A 17,201-nucleotide genomic window follows, 5' to 3' on the forward strand; every position below is an offset into this window, starting at 1 on the left:
CAAGCCTTTGCGAAAACTTGCATCTATGAGTGAAGAATGTACAAACACTACAACATATGCAGACACAGTAAAATATCCAACTATAAACAGTTTACATGTTGATTGTGTTAAAAAATGTTAATTAAATGATCAAGAAATGTAAAGTATGAATGCACAATTTCGTTTCTGTTTAATAATGTATTTTATAAAAGTTATAAATAAATAGATAGGTATTAAGGTTCTACCTATTTCTCATGATTAGATTTGTATTTTGTATAATACGATGAGAGCTAAAACTTGATTTTACTTAGACTTAGAAAGAAAAGTTGTTATTTTCTTAAACAGTTCAATTTATTATTGCTCTACCATGATAAAACATCACAGAAAAGAAATGCACTCCCTTGAAGTATTATCTGGATATTAAAATACGGCCCCAATGTCTTAAAGGAAAGTAGTGTTTAGATGATGTGTGTGTAAAAAATAATATGCAGCCAATATACAAAACAAAAATCTAGATTGATAATACCTTCTAGAAATACCTAAAAAAAAAACAAAAAAAAACTTAAAGACCATGTAAATTCAATAATTGCATTAATTTCTCCAGCTGAAGGTCCATAGCAAAGATATTCTAACACATGCATATGTACGAATGGTAATACTTACAATATGCTGATACGTTCATATTTGCTCCATATTCAATCATATAAGATTGTACCACTGTGATAAATAAATGTCATTTTTGTTAAAGCTGTTCTGTATTAAAATTTATATAAAAAATTACAACATATAATTTTGTTCTGTTTTTCCAGATGTTGTGATGCTCTGACATAACATGGACATTTAATTATTAGAATGTCAGCACTCTGGCAAACACTATTTACTTAAGATGCCCATTTAATAAGGTCAATCTGCATTGTTAACAGACAAAAAAAGGGTAGACAAAAATAAACAAACTACATATTAGCAACATCTAATATGATCATTTGACAGTGATATGAACCATGCCAATTTACAAATAGCTAGTCATGTTTTAAGATGCTTTTCCAAAAGTTTTTTTTTTTACAAAATATTTGTGTAGATGTGTTATGTCACCAGTGAGAGGTTAAATTTTTACCCTAATTTTGCTTATAGCAAAGGTTAATGTAGACACAAACTTTATTTATCTGAAATCTCAAAATAACAAACTAAGTGCACAACAAGTAAATACTGTGCATTTTATTATTGACTATGAATTATCCTGACTATGAAATTATTGATAGTGTATAAGCTTTAAGTGCAAGGGCAATGAGAAATTGCATGGCTATAGATTTGAATCCCATAAACAACATATTAGCTGCCGTGGCCCACAATTCACAGTCTTACTTGGATAGTGTACAGCCTCTCAGAGCATGCCAGCACTCCAAGGCTGAATGCAGACTCACTTTTAGAGTCTACAAAGGCCAGAGTTCAGTGCAGCAACTTCCAAGACAATATCAACTTGGAAAAACTTCCCAGACACTACTATAGACACTGCAACCTCCATCCAAGGAAGGCTGATCATTGAGCTATAATGCACTTGTGTGGGTAAGCTGACAGCTCAACAACGTCAGCTGATCTGCCAGCTCATCCACACAAGTGCACTGTAAGAATTTGTATGTCCATAAATTGTGTAATATAATGCACAGACTTATTATTGCACAGATTTTATTCCTTGAATTGAAGATAGAAAAGGTATTTTATAGCTTTTATGTGTTAATTGAATTGCAGTTTTTTGTTTTCTTTATTGCTGTTAATGATATTTAACTGCAAGAAAATAACCTAAAATAGCAATGTCTTGAATCAGTTTTAGCTTTAACGATGGGAAAGCTGACTAGTCCTATTTAGTCATACCACTACTAGCAGAGACCAGCTCTTAAAATTGTGAAACCCTTTCCTGTGTCTGATTGTTATTGTTGTATCCTATTTATTGAGAATAGGATCCATCACACCCAGGGAGACGCAACATTATACATACATAATGTTCACAGCATAAACCAATATAGTACATGAGACCAACTCCCTGATTAACTGTTTAAACCAACTGCAGATTGTCACATATACTGTATATGTACTTAGATTGTCAGTCCATATCCTTTTTTAGTGCAAAATAGTGCACCGAGTGTGTAGTTTAAACTGTTCATTGTATTGCTTTCCTTATATGGACTTTTGCTTTAGCACTTTTGTTCTCCTAGCTCACCATTCCTTGGGTCTTGTTTTGTCAAAGTGTTGCTGTTTACCTCTCTGCACTGATTTTGTAGCGGAGGACAAAGTAGGCAATAAGGCGCAGAGAAAAAAAGAAGATGCCCAACACAATGAAGTCCAGATACAACTCAGCATTCTCAACATCTAGCTCCTTCAAAATAGCTTTGGATTTTTGGAAGTGGCATGTCTCATCTTTTTCACAGTATAGGTCCTCACGGTCCAGCCCATAGATGGACAAAATAACTCCTTCAAATCCATACCTGAAAAACATAAAACAGCTACATTAAACAAGCACTCTTGTCACTATTTGGTATATATATATATATATATATATATATATATATATATATATATATATATATATATATATATATATATATATATATATATATATAAGCTCCTCATGCCATTACTATATAATGTGTCAGTTGTTATGCATAAAATGTGTTTTGGGTTGATCGATTAAACCAATTATAAGGAAAAGAAACTACACTGCTATTATTCAAATTTAAAAAATTCTTTCCAAAGACTATTAACACTTCATACCTGACATAGGAAATGTAAGATATCCACTGGAGGTATTTTGGGATGGTGTCAAAACTGACAAAAAACCCTGAAAATAGCAGCACAGGTATGGCAGTCACTGGCCCTACAAAAGTAGCCACCTAAGAAATTGCATATCACAAAAACATACATTATTAATTCAGTAATTATATTAACCATAATTAAACAGATTCTATAAAAGGAAACACTAATTTAGAATCACCTGCAATGATGTAGATGCTGCCCCAATCAAAAGACCCAAAGACTGGGCCACCAACGATGTCAGAGTACCCAAAGCCAAGAAGAGGATGAACCTAACAGCATCTGATGGTTGAGAGGTCATCCAATAAACAATGCTGCAGTATGCCACTGGGAATGCAATCTATTAACCAGAATCAGTAAAATAAATGATATATTACAGATTACATTTAATTGTTTTAAGAAATGTTTTAGTACTCATCTCTGAAAAGTATTTAAATCATGGTGCACTTTATTACATGCTCAAGGCAAGAATTAGCTTTAGATTTCTTTATTTCATCTTTAGATTTTCATTTTTTCAGATATTCCTAACAATATTAGACTGCACCATCAAACTTACAAAGTCTGATATAATGAGATCATTATAAAATACCTAAATAGAATAAAATCAGTCTTAAATATATCACTCATAATTTAAATAATCAATTTATAACATTTTAAATAACAATAACTTTAAAATGTGTAAAACTCAGATATGGTAAAAGGATTCAATATGAAGAAGCTTATATACACAGTTGTTGCAACCATTAGTGAATATTAGTTTTAGAGAAAAGCCTTTCTATCAGGGAGCACAGCCTGCTTATATAATGCTGCTGCTGGATTTTCCTAAATTGGCAGCACCCTTCTCTGACCTGACTAAATCTCCTCTGAGCTTTTATAACATGTTGGTTCCAAAGCTGTCCTTCTTATAGTACCATGAAAATGTGATCTTTCACCACCCCTTTACCAAATCTTTAAAATACAATCTAACAGTCACCCTTTATTCTCTATAACATATTTCATATGATAACATAAGATATTACCTGGAATGGGACATCGGCCATAGTCTTTGCGAGGTAGTACGCCTTCAGGCTGTACCAGTAATTTAAGTGCTCTCTCAAAAAGACACCCATCTCAAGAGGAACTATGATTAAAAAATACAAAAAAAAAAAATCTTGATATTTATATATATATATATGTTTCTTGATACAATGTAATTATGATAATATGCTCTAATATAATTAGACTGTTAGCACAGAATTATGTAGCTTGACGGATCACTGGTGACATCTGATCGCTTGCTACATATTACTATCAGATACAATCACCCATGAAACAAAAATCATGATACAAAACCATCCATGCTGGCTGCAATAAGATGTAATGAAACATCATGCTAAATGAATAGATACTATAGATTGATAGAAAAGTTAATAGATACTAGAAAATGAATAGGTATGTAGCATATATATATATATATATATATATATATATATATATATATATATATATATAGATATATAGATAGAGATAGATAGATAGATAGATAGATAGATAGATAGATAGATAGATAGATACATACATACATACATACATACATACATACATACATACATACATACATACATACATACATACATACATACATACATATCTATACAGAGAATATAGATATTGTACTTAAGTCACTCACAGGTAAGCACAGTGGGCATCAGAGCAGCAAACATGAGGAAAAGCATTGAGAAAAAAAGGAAACCAGAGTTGCTGAGGACTTTCTTAGCTTCATTTCCAATCCCAAGGTAGAGAAGCCCTATCAGGAGCCCAATTCCAATATGAGAGGTGATACGCAGGTGGGTCAACACCTAGTCAAAAAGAGTAACACTACATGACTTTTTATTGTCTTATTACATTGCTTTCTTTGGTATAGTTATCTTTTGGAAAATATAAAATCAGACTGGTAGCAATATGGTTCAATATGCGATTATATTTGTATATAGTGTTAGTGGGTAAACAGTACATAAACTTGTACTGCTAATTATCATACATTTGCTAAATCTGGATAGTTTAGCAAGTAATTACAGTTTTCCCTTGAACTATTGAAGTTCTGCTCATTTCATAGCAATGTTTCTCAACCAGCTACTTATCATGGCAAAAGCAACATACAGTATATATATAGACTATTATATATTTATATTGGAGTCAGCTGTGTTATTATTTATGACAGGCACTTAAATGTGTACAGTATTCTCCAAAATGACTGGAATGGCAAGTGTAACAAGCCACGAGGCTAACAAGAGATGTGCAACCAAACATAATGTGGTTTCACTGTAATTTTCTTTAAGACTTATTTGTTCTTATATTTCTGCTTACATAAAATGGTATGGTTTGATACAGAAAATTCTATGTTTTATCGCTCAACTCATATACATCTCCCGTATCCTTCTGATCTTGATGCCAAAGGAATTGGCCTAGAGGTTCCAATAGTTTTGGAGGGGACTGTAGACAGTCAAACTCAATTCATAGTTGAAGTTTGCTTGGCACACACTGCAGCACGATCTGTCTCTCTGTCTGCTGCCGGTGGTAAGTTCTGTGGTATTTACTTGTATTTTTTATACCGAGTTAAAAGTATGTCTCCCAGTAAGAGGGTCCTGATTTCAATCCAGAGGTTACGTATCTGTCTGCGTGGACTTTCACACGTTACACACACAACAACATTTACATACATACAAGTGAGAGTACCCTTTTGTTTTTAGCTGAAATAGTACTTTTGTAGTATTTTATAGTCTTAAAGTACTATTTCCTCATTGTTTGCACGTCATACATCGTAACTGCTAAAAGCTAAACTCTTGAATGGATTTTGAAGACTTTCTTTGCATAGTTGGATTTTAAATGTGTGAGAATCTCAGTGATTCATCCATTTAACCATGAAGTTGCCCAAAGGTTTAACCTTTGAGTCCACAGCTGTTCTTTATTTATGACAATATATGCAAAACTATTGAACAATTTTGGAAACAAGGTGAAATAACTATTTAAGTAATCTTACTGTGTTCACAAAGTTTATCAATAAATATTGTATTACATAATGTTCAATTTCTTTATATTAATTAAGACAGTATAGTCTTATTTTTTTGGAAGAGACATGTTTTCAGTAATATAGTGTGTATTCATAGAACATAAAGTGTGTATACTGTATAAAGGATTTTGGACAGAATATACATGCTGAAACTGATATTGTATACTTAATCATTTAATGCATATTTGACTTTATAGCTCTTCACAGTGTTCATGCTCAAAGCTGTTTCTGAAACAAAAAAAATCTAAGAATGTAATCAATTTACATGATCAATTAGACTGCCTATTATATGATAAGCAATGTGTAAATTTAAATACTGCTTTATCAAATGTGTTACTACATTTATGCAATGATCAACAGTTTTGTTTACCGAGTCCCTCATGATGCTTAATATTGTTCTTTTAAAGAGGATACAGAACTGTGTCTGACAACTGGCAGAGAAGCTGTGACAGCCTTCAGTGGAAGAGGAGTCCTAGAAAAAATAAATGTACCTCTTATAACACAAATTAACATAAGATACGTAATTAAATTAGCCCATTTTTTAGTTATCACATTTTGTAGGATAAAGAACATTGTCTGTGTTTTCACCTCATCAGGTGGTTTCTGCCAAAAGAAAGAGTTCAGAGCCTCATCGCCATTTGTCTCAGTTTTGTAATCTTTTTCACACTTTCCCTCATTAACAGCTTTCACCAATTGAGCCAAGTGTTCACCATAGTCTCCAGAGGCCACTTCCATTACTGAAGGCAAAAAATAAATAAAAAACCTGTTCAAATATACATATATACTACAACCCATCTCTTTCGTAAACATGTGGAATGCACTTTTACAATATATTTTTATGTTTACAATAATTTACTCAATTCCAAGAAATCTTTGACATGGATAATCATTTATATCTACTGATACACATTTGCTTCATGGTTTTTAACAGCAAAGGTGATTTCTTACTGAAATCAGCTGGGTTGTGATACGTAGGGCAGTTGAGTCCATGTTCCCTTAGATAGGGGATTAGGTTTGATACTTTTCCTCGGTAGATGCACTGACCTTGGCTCAGTACATACAGCTATAAAACAATTAAAAAACAACTTTTAAATTATTCTTTCAGTTGAGCAAACACTTAAAGACAATGGACGATCTTGGCATGGGATGAGATGGGAGGTAAGCCAGTCCAGCACTGTTTGCCACTGTTTGGGTGACATTGGATATCCACACACACTTGTCAGATACAGACAAATAATAATATCATATCACCATATAAGGCATTTACATTTTAATTTTAACCTGTCAGAATGGGGATCTTGTACTGCATTTCCCATCATCCCTTGTTTGAAGTGTGGGGTTGGGATGGTGATGGTGGGTGTTTGTAATATTATTTTGGGCAAGCTGTCAAATATGCTAGAACTGGTAATGCTAAAGGAATTTATTAATATCTGCAATCTTGTTATGCATTTTCACATAATTTGATTTTATTATCCTATGTTGTGTTATACAACCTCCCATTTTATTATATGTTATGTTATGTTATGTTATGTTATGTTATGTTATGTTATGTTATGTTATGTTATGTTATGTTATGTTATGTTATGCCATGTCATGTTACACAACCTCCCATTTTAAATTATGCTAATACACCAACAGTTGCATAATGGCATAATGTAGTTATCTTCTTCAGTCTCTATAGCTTACTTTGTCAAAGAGCTCAAAGACTTTGGCACTGGGCTGGTGAATGGTGCAGATAACTGTTCGGCCTCCTTGAGCCAGAGCTTTCATCAGTGAGATGACTTGGAAACAGGAGGAGCTATCAAGTCCACTAAAAAGAAAACAAATTATATAAGTGAGAAGAGCTCTATCTATTCCACTGTAATAAGTTAAATAATAAACATTTTGATGTGATATATAAGTCAAGAGTGGTTAGTATCTTGTGTTCTGAACTCTATATTTCTGCTGTCACTGATGTTGGGTCTTTCTTCACAGCTCTCACAATATTATTATTATCATCATCAACCGTTGTCTTCCTTGGCTGACAGGTTTGATGTCCAGTTTAGCACACCATTTTTTTTAATTATTTATCAAAGCATTCCAATTTGCTGTACTTGCAATGCACAATGTGAGTGCCAGCTTGCATCTCTCTCGTCTTCATGTTGGTTAAGCCTTCTCAGTCAAAAACAAAGAGTAGATATTGAGAACTATTAATTGTTTAAACAGGGCAGATCTGGGCAAAAAGAAACACCTGTCAGTCAAGTTTTTTTTTAATACTTTTGATCATTATAAAAGTATCATGTTCTCAGTTTGTAAACATATCCAGATATAAATATCAGGACATTCTCATCTATCTACTCATACTCGTCTTTTTTTTTTTAACTCAAACCCAAATATATTCAGTGTATAGCAAAAACAAAAGAATTTGTCTTGCTGTTGAAATACTTTATAATGGTGGATTATGTATTTATTAGACAGGAAAAAAAATTATATGACCTAATAAGCAATCAGTTATATGGCGTAATCCCATAAGGAGAGTCCAATAGGAAGAAGGAATAAATAGATTGCCTAATCATCCCCTCAGAGATGTTTGTGGTTATCAAAACTTTCACCACAACCAGATTGTCTGTGTTCATATTTATTATTATATTATGGTATTAAAAATTCTATATAATAGGGTCTAGTGCATGCTATGATGCTCATTGAGAATTAAATAATCCTTAGTATATGTGAGGACACAGAGGAAGATGTATTATGAGTGAATGTTTCTCAAGGGGATCACCTTGTGGGCTCATCAAAGAACATGACAGGTGGGTTGTTGACAAGTTCCAAGGCAATTGCTAAGCGCTTCCTCTGGCCACCAGAGAGGTTAGATGTGCGTGTTTTAGCACATTCCAACAAGCCAAGTGCAGTCAAGATCTCACTCACCTACAAAGACAGAGGCATTATTTTTATATTATAAGAAAAGTTTGAGACCAGTTGATTAAATTGATTGAGGAAGCAATGATCCAAAGTGCTGATATTCATCATCACAGCATGGGTACATTTCACTGTTTGCATAACTCCAGTTCTCTGTTTTAGCTACAAAAACGTCCAATCCTGGAACTGGATTAGACGTTTTTGCAATGTGCTTTATACAAATATTAAATCAATGTTTGTAAAATCTGAATTCTTCAATGGTATATTAGCTATTATAATACTATTTTCCATTACAGAAATGATATTTACTTAACTGCTTTTGCAATTAAAAATCAAAATCACAAAAAGCAAAATCAGAACATTAATTTCCAGCTGGCAATATCTTCTTTCATTATTCATAGGCAAGTTATTGAGCAGTCCAGCAAAATCTAATAGTGTTACAACACTATGCTCTAAATTCCATATCTCTAACATCTAGACAAGGATCAGACAATAGACAGCATTAAATGTGTGAAGAGGTTCACACAGTTTTCTCTTACCATCTCTCTTCTGCCCTCCTCCTTTTCCTGAAGTTTTAGATTAGCTGATACCTGAATGGAGTTCAGAATTTGTTTAAAAAACAAAATAATCTTTTGATTATACATAACATTATGCTTCAAACTCTTATTTTTGTCAAATACACATTAAGGCATGCAATCCATATATCAGTAGCCACTGGGAGTTCATTTGTAGCTACCCAGTTTGTGAATGCTAAAAACTAGTAAGTCACACAAGCAGAGGTGAAGTATTAATCATACATCTAAAAAAGCTACTGAATACAAATAAGATATCAATATCATTTTGTTGTTTTCACAGAAAACACACTATTTTAGCTCCTTACCATCATGGCCTCCTGGACCGTCAGGTGTGGCAGAAGCATATCATCTTGCATAATATAACAAGACACTTTCCTAAAGGACCTCAGATCTCGGGGTTGTCCGTTTATCAAGATATCTCCTTTCATTCCCGTTTCCCTAAAAGGCAAAAGAAAATTTTGGGGCATAACTTTAAACTTTAAAATGAGCAATTCTAATACACATTAGGTTCAGTCATAACAACTGTCAGGATTCATTTCATTAATTTCATTAATGTTTACACACACACACACACACACACACACACACACACACACACACACACACACACACACACACACACACACACACACAGAGAGAGAGAGAGAGAGAGAGAGAGAGAGAGAGAGAGAGAGAGAGAGAGAGAGAGAGAGAGAGAGAGAGAGAGAGAGAGAGAGACATGCTGAGCAATATGCTGAGAGAGAGGGGCCATGTCTGGGTGTCAAGATAATAAAAAGTTATTATCATCTAGTGATGGGAAGAGGTTTATGGCTGAACAAGACATTAATGTACCCTACATTATTATTGGACAGTGTGATTTGTGTGTGTGTGTGTGTGTGTGTGTGTGTGTGTGTGTGTGTGTGTGTGTGTGTGTGTGTGTGTGTGTGTGTGTGTGTGTGTGTTTGTGTGTGTGATAGAGTGACATGGCTTTGTTGTCTTCACCTGTATCCTGCCAGGATGTTCATAAGCGTTGACTTCCCTGCTCCTGAGGGCCCCATGATAGCCACTAGACCCCCACTGGTAAAGCTGCCAGAGATGCCTTTCAGCAGGGTCTTGTAACCTAAGAATAAAGAGAACAGGGCAATGGGTACGTGTGAGAAACATTTTTCTGTGTTCACAGCAGAGTGCTGTTTTCTCCCCGTGTCAGGCTCAACCTTAATAAAACATATTCACTTAGCACCTCCTTTTCTCATAAATGGTTCTTTGTGAGTTGGGTGAAAGAAAGCATTTGTTATACACCTATCGTGTTTCTCAAATTTTTTGCATGGTTGCTCTTGTTTGCCTTTTTCCTAAAGGATAATGCTCATTCTCACTTGTTATATGACCCTTGCAATTTTTCCCCTCAGTTCTACTAAACTACCTACTTTTGTCCAGTTTGACAATGCATTCTGAACTCGATCCAAGGTGTCGAGTGTTGAGACACTTCTAAAGACTTTTTGGCAATGTACATTTTCCTGTAATATATTTACGTTGGTATGCCAGACATACTTTTTGTATAAACATGTTCTGTGTACTTTTAAGAATGAACTGTGTAGAATGTTGTTTTATATTCTGTGTGTAATAACAAGCAGATGGATGGAAAGCAAAAGAAAAAATTCCCACTGTGGAACAATAAAGTCTCTTATAGTCATTATCACTGTTTCATTCAACAGTAGGTTTAAACAAAACAAAACAAAAATAATAATTTAAAAAACAACAACAACAACAAAAAAACAGTGCCAGTTTGTGGCAAAATGCCAGATTGTGACCTGTTATTTGTCTAGCTGAAATATCCAGCTGTTTTCAGAGGCTGGGAGCCTGATTGGATTTGCAGTCTCAATCCTTCCAAGTAATACACAAATATCTCTGACCTTTGCTGTCCTCTTGTGTGGGATCCCCCATACTTAGCACTTGAAGAGTTGTATTAAATATCTAGTTGAGGATTTGTTTCGAGGCAGAAGTGCTACAATGATAACTTACCTTAGAAACCCCTGCAATGCCAGGGTTTGTGCATACTACTTCATGTGTTTCTTTCCGTTACTATTGTTGATATTGTCTTATATTAAACCTTTCTTTCTTCCTACTATGTTTTTAATACCTCTGCTAACTGTCTGTGAGCTGGTGTGATAAGTGAATTTCCCAACTAACGGTTTTGTCATTGTATGCACAGTGACTAGAGGTTCTTGACTCTGAACTAATCATCTGTCATCTGTGCAAGCTAATTAATCCTTTTAATAAAAAAAAAATACTGGCAAACAGATTAAATAAGCAGATTGACTGCATGAGTGACTGTTAATAGCAGTTGGAGTTTTTTGGATTGCTTGTTTGTACTCTCCTGATGCACATTCTACTGCACTACTGTACATACTTCTTCTGGCATATAAGGTGACATCCCAGCTAGAAGAGGCACAAACTATTGGAAAAAGATGAAGACATTTGATTATGTTAACAAAGCTTTCTACACTTCAGTATATTACTTATTTTAGTGACCATGGAGACCATTTATATTTCTAGTACGTTTTAATATAGACTGTAAAGTCATAAAAGAGTTTTCCACAGACAGATTGTGGACATTATATAAAAAGATGGAGAGTAAGCCTATTCCAGCCCTGTTCTCTGATATAAACCTAATGTCCTGAACATAAGGTCCATATCTGGAAAAATTGGATATAAAATCACATGCATGAAGTGATCCAAAATCTGAATGTCACCGAACTATCTGTAAAGCAGCATGTGTATTTTTAAATGTTTACTGGACAAATCTGAAAACAACTGCCCAAAATATCAGCAATTTGACACATATGCATAAAATATGCATCCAGATAAAAACCTAGAAGTTGTAAAACATCTAAAATCAATGTACCAGCATGTGTATATCAAATGCAAAATGCACATTGAACATTTAATCATTGCCTGACAATCTCTTTTTAAACACTGTAGTATCACACATGTACATGCTTAAAAAAAAACAAGCTACCTGGCAACTGAAAAAGGCAATCCTACACAGCATAACTCTGTACTGCCCTCATCTCCAACATGTGCACAGCTGTTTGTTTCATTCTAATTGGACAGGCCCAATCCAACCCCGGTGCTCATAACTAGGGTTAATACAGTTTGTTGACCGACAGTTACCAAATTAGCTGTGAGCGTGGATCAGGGTCACAGACACTACTGTAGCCAGAGCTCACTTTCCACTAAGTATGGATTACAAAGATTTGTTAGACAGCTCAAAGGCATTGGATACAGTTGCAGTCAGTTAAGGATGAGCAACCAGTGAAGGACAGATGTCTTAGATATTTTGGACCAATTAAATAATTGCCTATCAATACTATTTCCAGATAAGATAAGATAAGATAAGATAAGATAAGATAAGATAAGATAAGATAAGATAAGATAAGATAAGATAAGATATTTATTAAGACTAATAAGACTTTATTGATCCCACAGTGGGAAAATTCACTTTTCACAGCAACTCACAGATAGTTAAGTGCAGGCATTAAAGACTTATAACAGGAAGAAAGAAAAGTTTCATATAAAACAATATTTAAAAAAATAACATTTTATAAAATGATAAAATATTGCACAATAACATCAATGGAATGCAGCCTGACAACCAATTGTAGAAATGACCTGCGCTAGCACTCCTTCCTACACTGGGGGTGTAGCAGTCTGCTGCTGATGGAGCATATAATTCCATTAACAAATTTTCGTATGAACTTTCCCTTAGCAGTTATGTTTTAATAAAACATTATGCTAGATAACTAATCAAACACAGCTCTAAGTACATGAATTGATGGTATTAAGGTGGTTAAAAACTGGTTTAAAGTCTTATGCATGTGCAGGTGGATAATGTTGCAATATAACTGCTTATTAACTTATGCCACTGAGACATCTACAAAGCACATAATATACAATGTTTATCTAAAATAATATTATTTTAATTAAAATAATATTTTTATTACCATTACCATAATAAATGTATCATTAATTGGAAAAGATAAATAGTCCTATTTCTCTGGTCTGTGTGTAATCCCAGTATTTATTCACCAAAACGTCCATAGTATGCTCTAGCTAAAGTACAAAAGGATCAGACTGGTCCTCACCACAATATGCACCCAGTGAAACATCAAGCTAACTACTGCCATTTTGGACTGTTATCGTACAAGCTTTATACAAACCCCAGGGCTTTATCTTTGGCCTAACACCTAATATTCTGGCGGTACTATCACACTGGCTTTTAAGAAGAAAGGGTTCAAAAGAATCAATAGCCATCTGTGAAGATTGAGGAACAGTCTAATAGACTCCAAACTGTCACAAGGATGCATTCATGAATTTTTCATAAAAACATAATTGTGTACTCAGTAATTGTATAGACTACTGTAAGTATATATGTGTAGACACCTTGGCTACTAGCCAATGCTACATGTAATAAACCATAATGCAAAGAAAAAAGTCAGTAGGAATGTAAATAAATAAGTATACCTTTACACTGTACTGATCATGTGTAGCAAAATTACCATAAAATTAGTCCCATGGTGCTTTCAATTTTACCTTTTCACCTTGGCTCCTGCCAAAAACTTTTCAAGATGATCTTTTATCTTCATGTTATTTTCACTATTGCTACACTAGATCTTGATTGTGTCTCATCTACAGTAAATTCTCAATTCTATGAATGTAATATCTGTTGCTTAAACAGTACTCAGATTCACACAACACATTTTAAAGACACTGGAAGTGTGCAAAACAGCTCCATTGTAAGCTTTTGTAAGCTACGCTTACTGATAACACTGAAGTTTTTGAGTTCTGTGATTTACAAAGCATTGTGAATAAGTCCCTTTCGTTTAAATAATTAGTATTAAAGTAATGAATGTAAGCGATTACTTTCGATCCGAAAAACTCCAGCACCCAAACTGATTTATATTTGTACATAAAATGGACAAAACATATAATCATTTAAAGACCAGATTGAACAGATCAGATTGAGTTGAAATCACCCTAAACTTTATTTTCACAGACTGAAACATTTTAGCACTCACATTCCAATATGTAAATGTGGGTCATACTAATAATGATTACAAATAAAAAAGATTCAATATATATTTGAAAAAAATATATTTGAGAGCTTAATTCGGTTTGATTTTAGTTATTTATTTAAAAGACCACCATTTATTTACAGTGAAAATAAATGGTGGTCTTTTAAATAAAAAACTAAAATAAAAACCAAATTAAGTTCTCTCCAAATAATCAGTCAAGTATGCATAAGGAAATTAAACTATACCTTTCTTTCTCCACCATGGTCCCTGAGGAACTGAGTAGGAGACGTCTCTGAATTCAATATTGACTGCTGGCCTTCTGGGCAGGTACGAGAATCGCTGTGCCTCCATTTTGTTGTTCTCCACTTTTTTTAAGTGTGCATGTAACAGTGGGGTCTGTTGGCTGCCAGTATGATTAGTCATTAAATTATCAATGGATACACAAACTATCCTTGTATCCAACATGAGATCAGGAGGTCCATTGGTGTTCTGAAATAGGAACATAATACAACATGGTATATAAAACACCAATAAAACAGCACCTATAAAACAGGGCAAAAAAATCAACTGTACTATAGCTATAATATTTCTATAAATATTCAGTATGATTATAGAAGCAATAAAATTTGTGTTTTATGTGTCACATTGTAAAATATTTAATTATGGCATTAATAATGTCAGTAAAAACTTAAAATAGAGAGTGCTACCCTACAATAGAGAATGCTACACTTTGTATTGTTTTGTGATTGTGTATGCAGTTGAACACTATCCAGGATGAGTGGGTGACTAACTGCAAAGAGACATGCAGGTGTCTAATCCCTGTCCCTCTGGTTACAGAAGACATATGGGGTTACTATCAGTCAAAGCTTCTTTGTGTTTCAGCAGAATGAAAACATCCAGTCTACAGCTTTAGCTTGAATGGAAATCATGTTCAAATAACACTGCCGTGTCATATTACAAAATGGATCTCTGCAAACTGATGTGTTGTCTTTTTTCTATGAATATCACCAATCAAGCAAAGACAGTCTACAGTGAAAACAAACAAACAAACAAACTACATTTTACTAGATTGGACTATATCAAGATGCAAGTGGACACATTACATTTTTGTATGTCCCTGTGCACACATACTCTGTAGTAGAGTCATATTCTGTAGTATATTTACTTTAAGCATTAAAAAGATTTCACACAATAAACAGTTATATAATAATGTACATGATCCTATAACTTTTTCTAAAAGCTCTAGTGTTTCTCTATGTTTCCAGTCTTAAACGAGGTAACTCAAGTTCATTTGATGAGCACAGACACTATCTAAACAGCTACTGTTTCACCGTTTCAGGTATCTGATAATGGTGCACATCAGACCAAACATAAACAGCCACATAGATAAACACTGGTTGTCCCTTACCATTATGATAGAGTTGGTCACAGTATTGCTGACTGAGAAGGCTGCCATAAGATATGCCATTCCTCCCCGGTGCACACCTGAGAAACTGCACAGGTGGGAAGAAATCTCGCGCATGATTCCTCAGCGCGCGCGCGCTCTCTCACTTTCTCACGGGCTCTGTTTGCAACCTGCCGGTCGATGACGTCACCCACTGCTTTTTCATTTTTGTTGAATTTTGATGCTTGATATAGAATATAATCAAACCTCAGTGATCTATGGTTTTAAACTGAGCCCTTTTAAAGTTATGATATTATGAAATATTATTTCTTGATTATAGTTTGATGTTAGATAACTACAAATATATATATACATACAGAAATGGCCAACTTCTACCGTTAAAACATCGCTAACACCCGTTACCCGTTACAACATCTCTAACACCTCAAGTTATAAACTCTAAAGGGATTTCAAGGTATGATATCTCAAGGTCCTCTGAAGGTATGCTGTGTTTTTTTTGGCACAAACACATTATTGGCAGTTCCGTAAGTTAAAAAGTGGTAGGGTGAAGTCTCCGTGGATCAGGCTTGTTTGTTTAGCACATCCCATAGATGCTTGATTAGCCTGAGCTCTAAGGAAATTGAAGGCCAATCAACACCTTGAACGCAAGCCTTTTCTGAAATCTTTGTAGTGTGGCAGGGAGCATTTGCCCTGCTGAAGTGCCCACTGCTAGGGTAGCTCTTCCGATGGGATTGTACCAGGCAGGCAAGCATATGCATATGCAACACAAGCATCAATGGACATAGGGTGCCTGTTTAACTGTTGCTGTTCCCTGGACCACTGTTCCCTGGACCACTAACCCTTGCATACCAAGAACACCTTAACATTTATACCAATGTGGGACTTGCTCTGACCCAGTCATTTAGTCATTATTGGCCCTTTTCGAAGTTACTCAGTTCCTTACACTTTTTTCTGCTTCCAACAGATCAACATTTGAGTTTTTGTTGAATTGCTGAGTGTCTCCATTTATCTGTACTTCTCCAGAGTGAGCAAAAGGGCAAAAAAAAATCACTCTGGACCCCTCACATCCAGCACGAGCTCCAGAACGACCAGACATAGGAACAGTTTCTTCCCTCCAGCAATCCATCTGTTGAACAATTAACACCATGGAACACACAACACCTAATATTTGTACTATGTATACCTCAATTGTACATTTCATACTTGCACATCTGTACATACATACATACATACATATTGTCTAATGTTTACTGTTTACTTCAATTACACATTTCACAATTGCACGTGTATACACAAATTGTATATTTTGTATACTTCAATTGTACATTTCTCACACTTGCAAATTTGTACATACAAATTGTCTATATTTGTATATGTATATTTCAACTGCACATTTCACACCTGGAAATGTGTACATACAATTTCGTTTACACTATACA

General features: G+C 34.4%; 1 protein-coding gene across 1 annotated transcript; it reads right to left on the minus strand.

Moving 5' to 3' along the window:
* Positions 1-1,350: 1,350 nt before the first annotated feature.
* On the minus strand, positions 1,351-15,908 carry abcg1 (ATP-binding cassette, sub-family G (WHITE), member 1). Its single transcript, XM_027146091.2, has 15 exons — positions 15,766-15,908; positions 14,603-14,846; positions 10,288-10,405; positions 9,612-9,744; positions 9,271-9,321; positions 8,595-8,740; positions 7,520-7,643; positions 6,782-6,896; positions 6,422-6,570; positions 6,204-6,305; positions 4,454-4,622; positions 3,804-3,904; positions 2,966-3,124; positions 2,746-2,864; positions 1,351-2,459 (listed from the first exon to the last, which is right to left on the minus strand). Exons 1-15 carry the CDS (start codon positions 15,877-15,879, stop codon positions 2,231-2,233), a joined length of 2,073 nt encoding a protein of 690 aa, XP_027001892.2. The 5' UTR covers positions 15,880-15,908; the 3' UTR covers positions 1,351-2,230.
* Positions 15,909-17,201: the final 1,293 nt, after the last annotated feature.

The sequence above is a fragment of the Tachysurus fulvidraco genome, chromosome 11 (assembly GCF_022655615.1).
Source record: "Tachysurus fulvidraco isolate hzauxx_2018 chromosome 11, HZAU_PFXX_2.0, whole genome shotgun sequence".
NCBI lineage: Eukaryota > Metazoa > Chordata > Actinopteri > Siluriformes > Bagridae > Tachysurus > Tachysurus fulvidraco.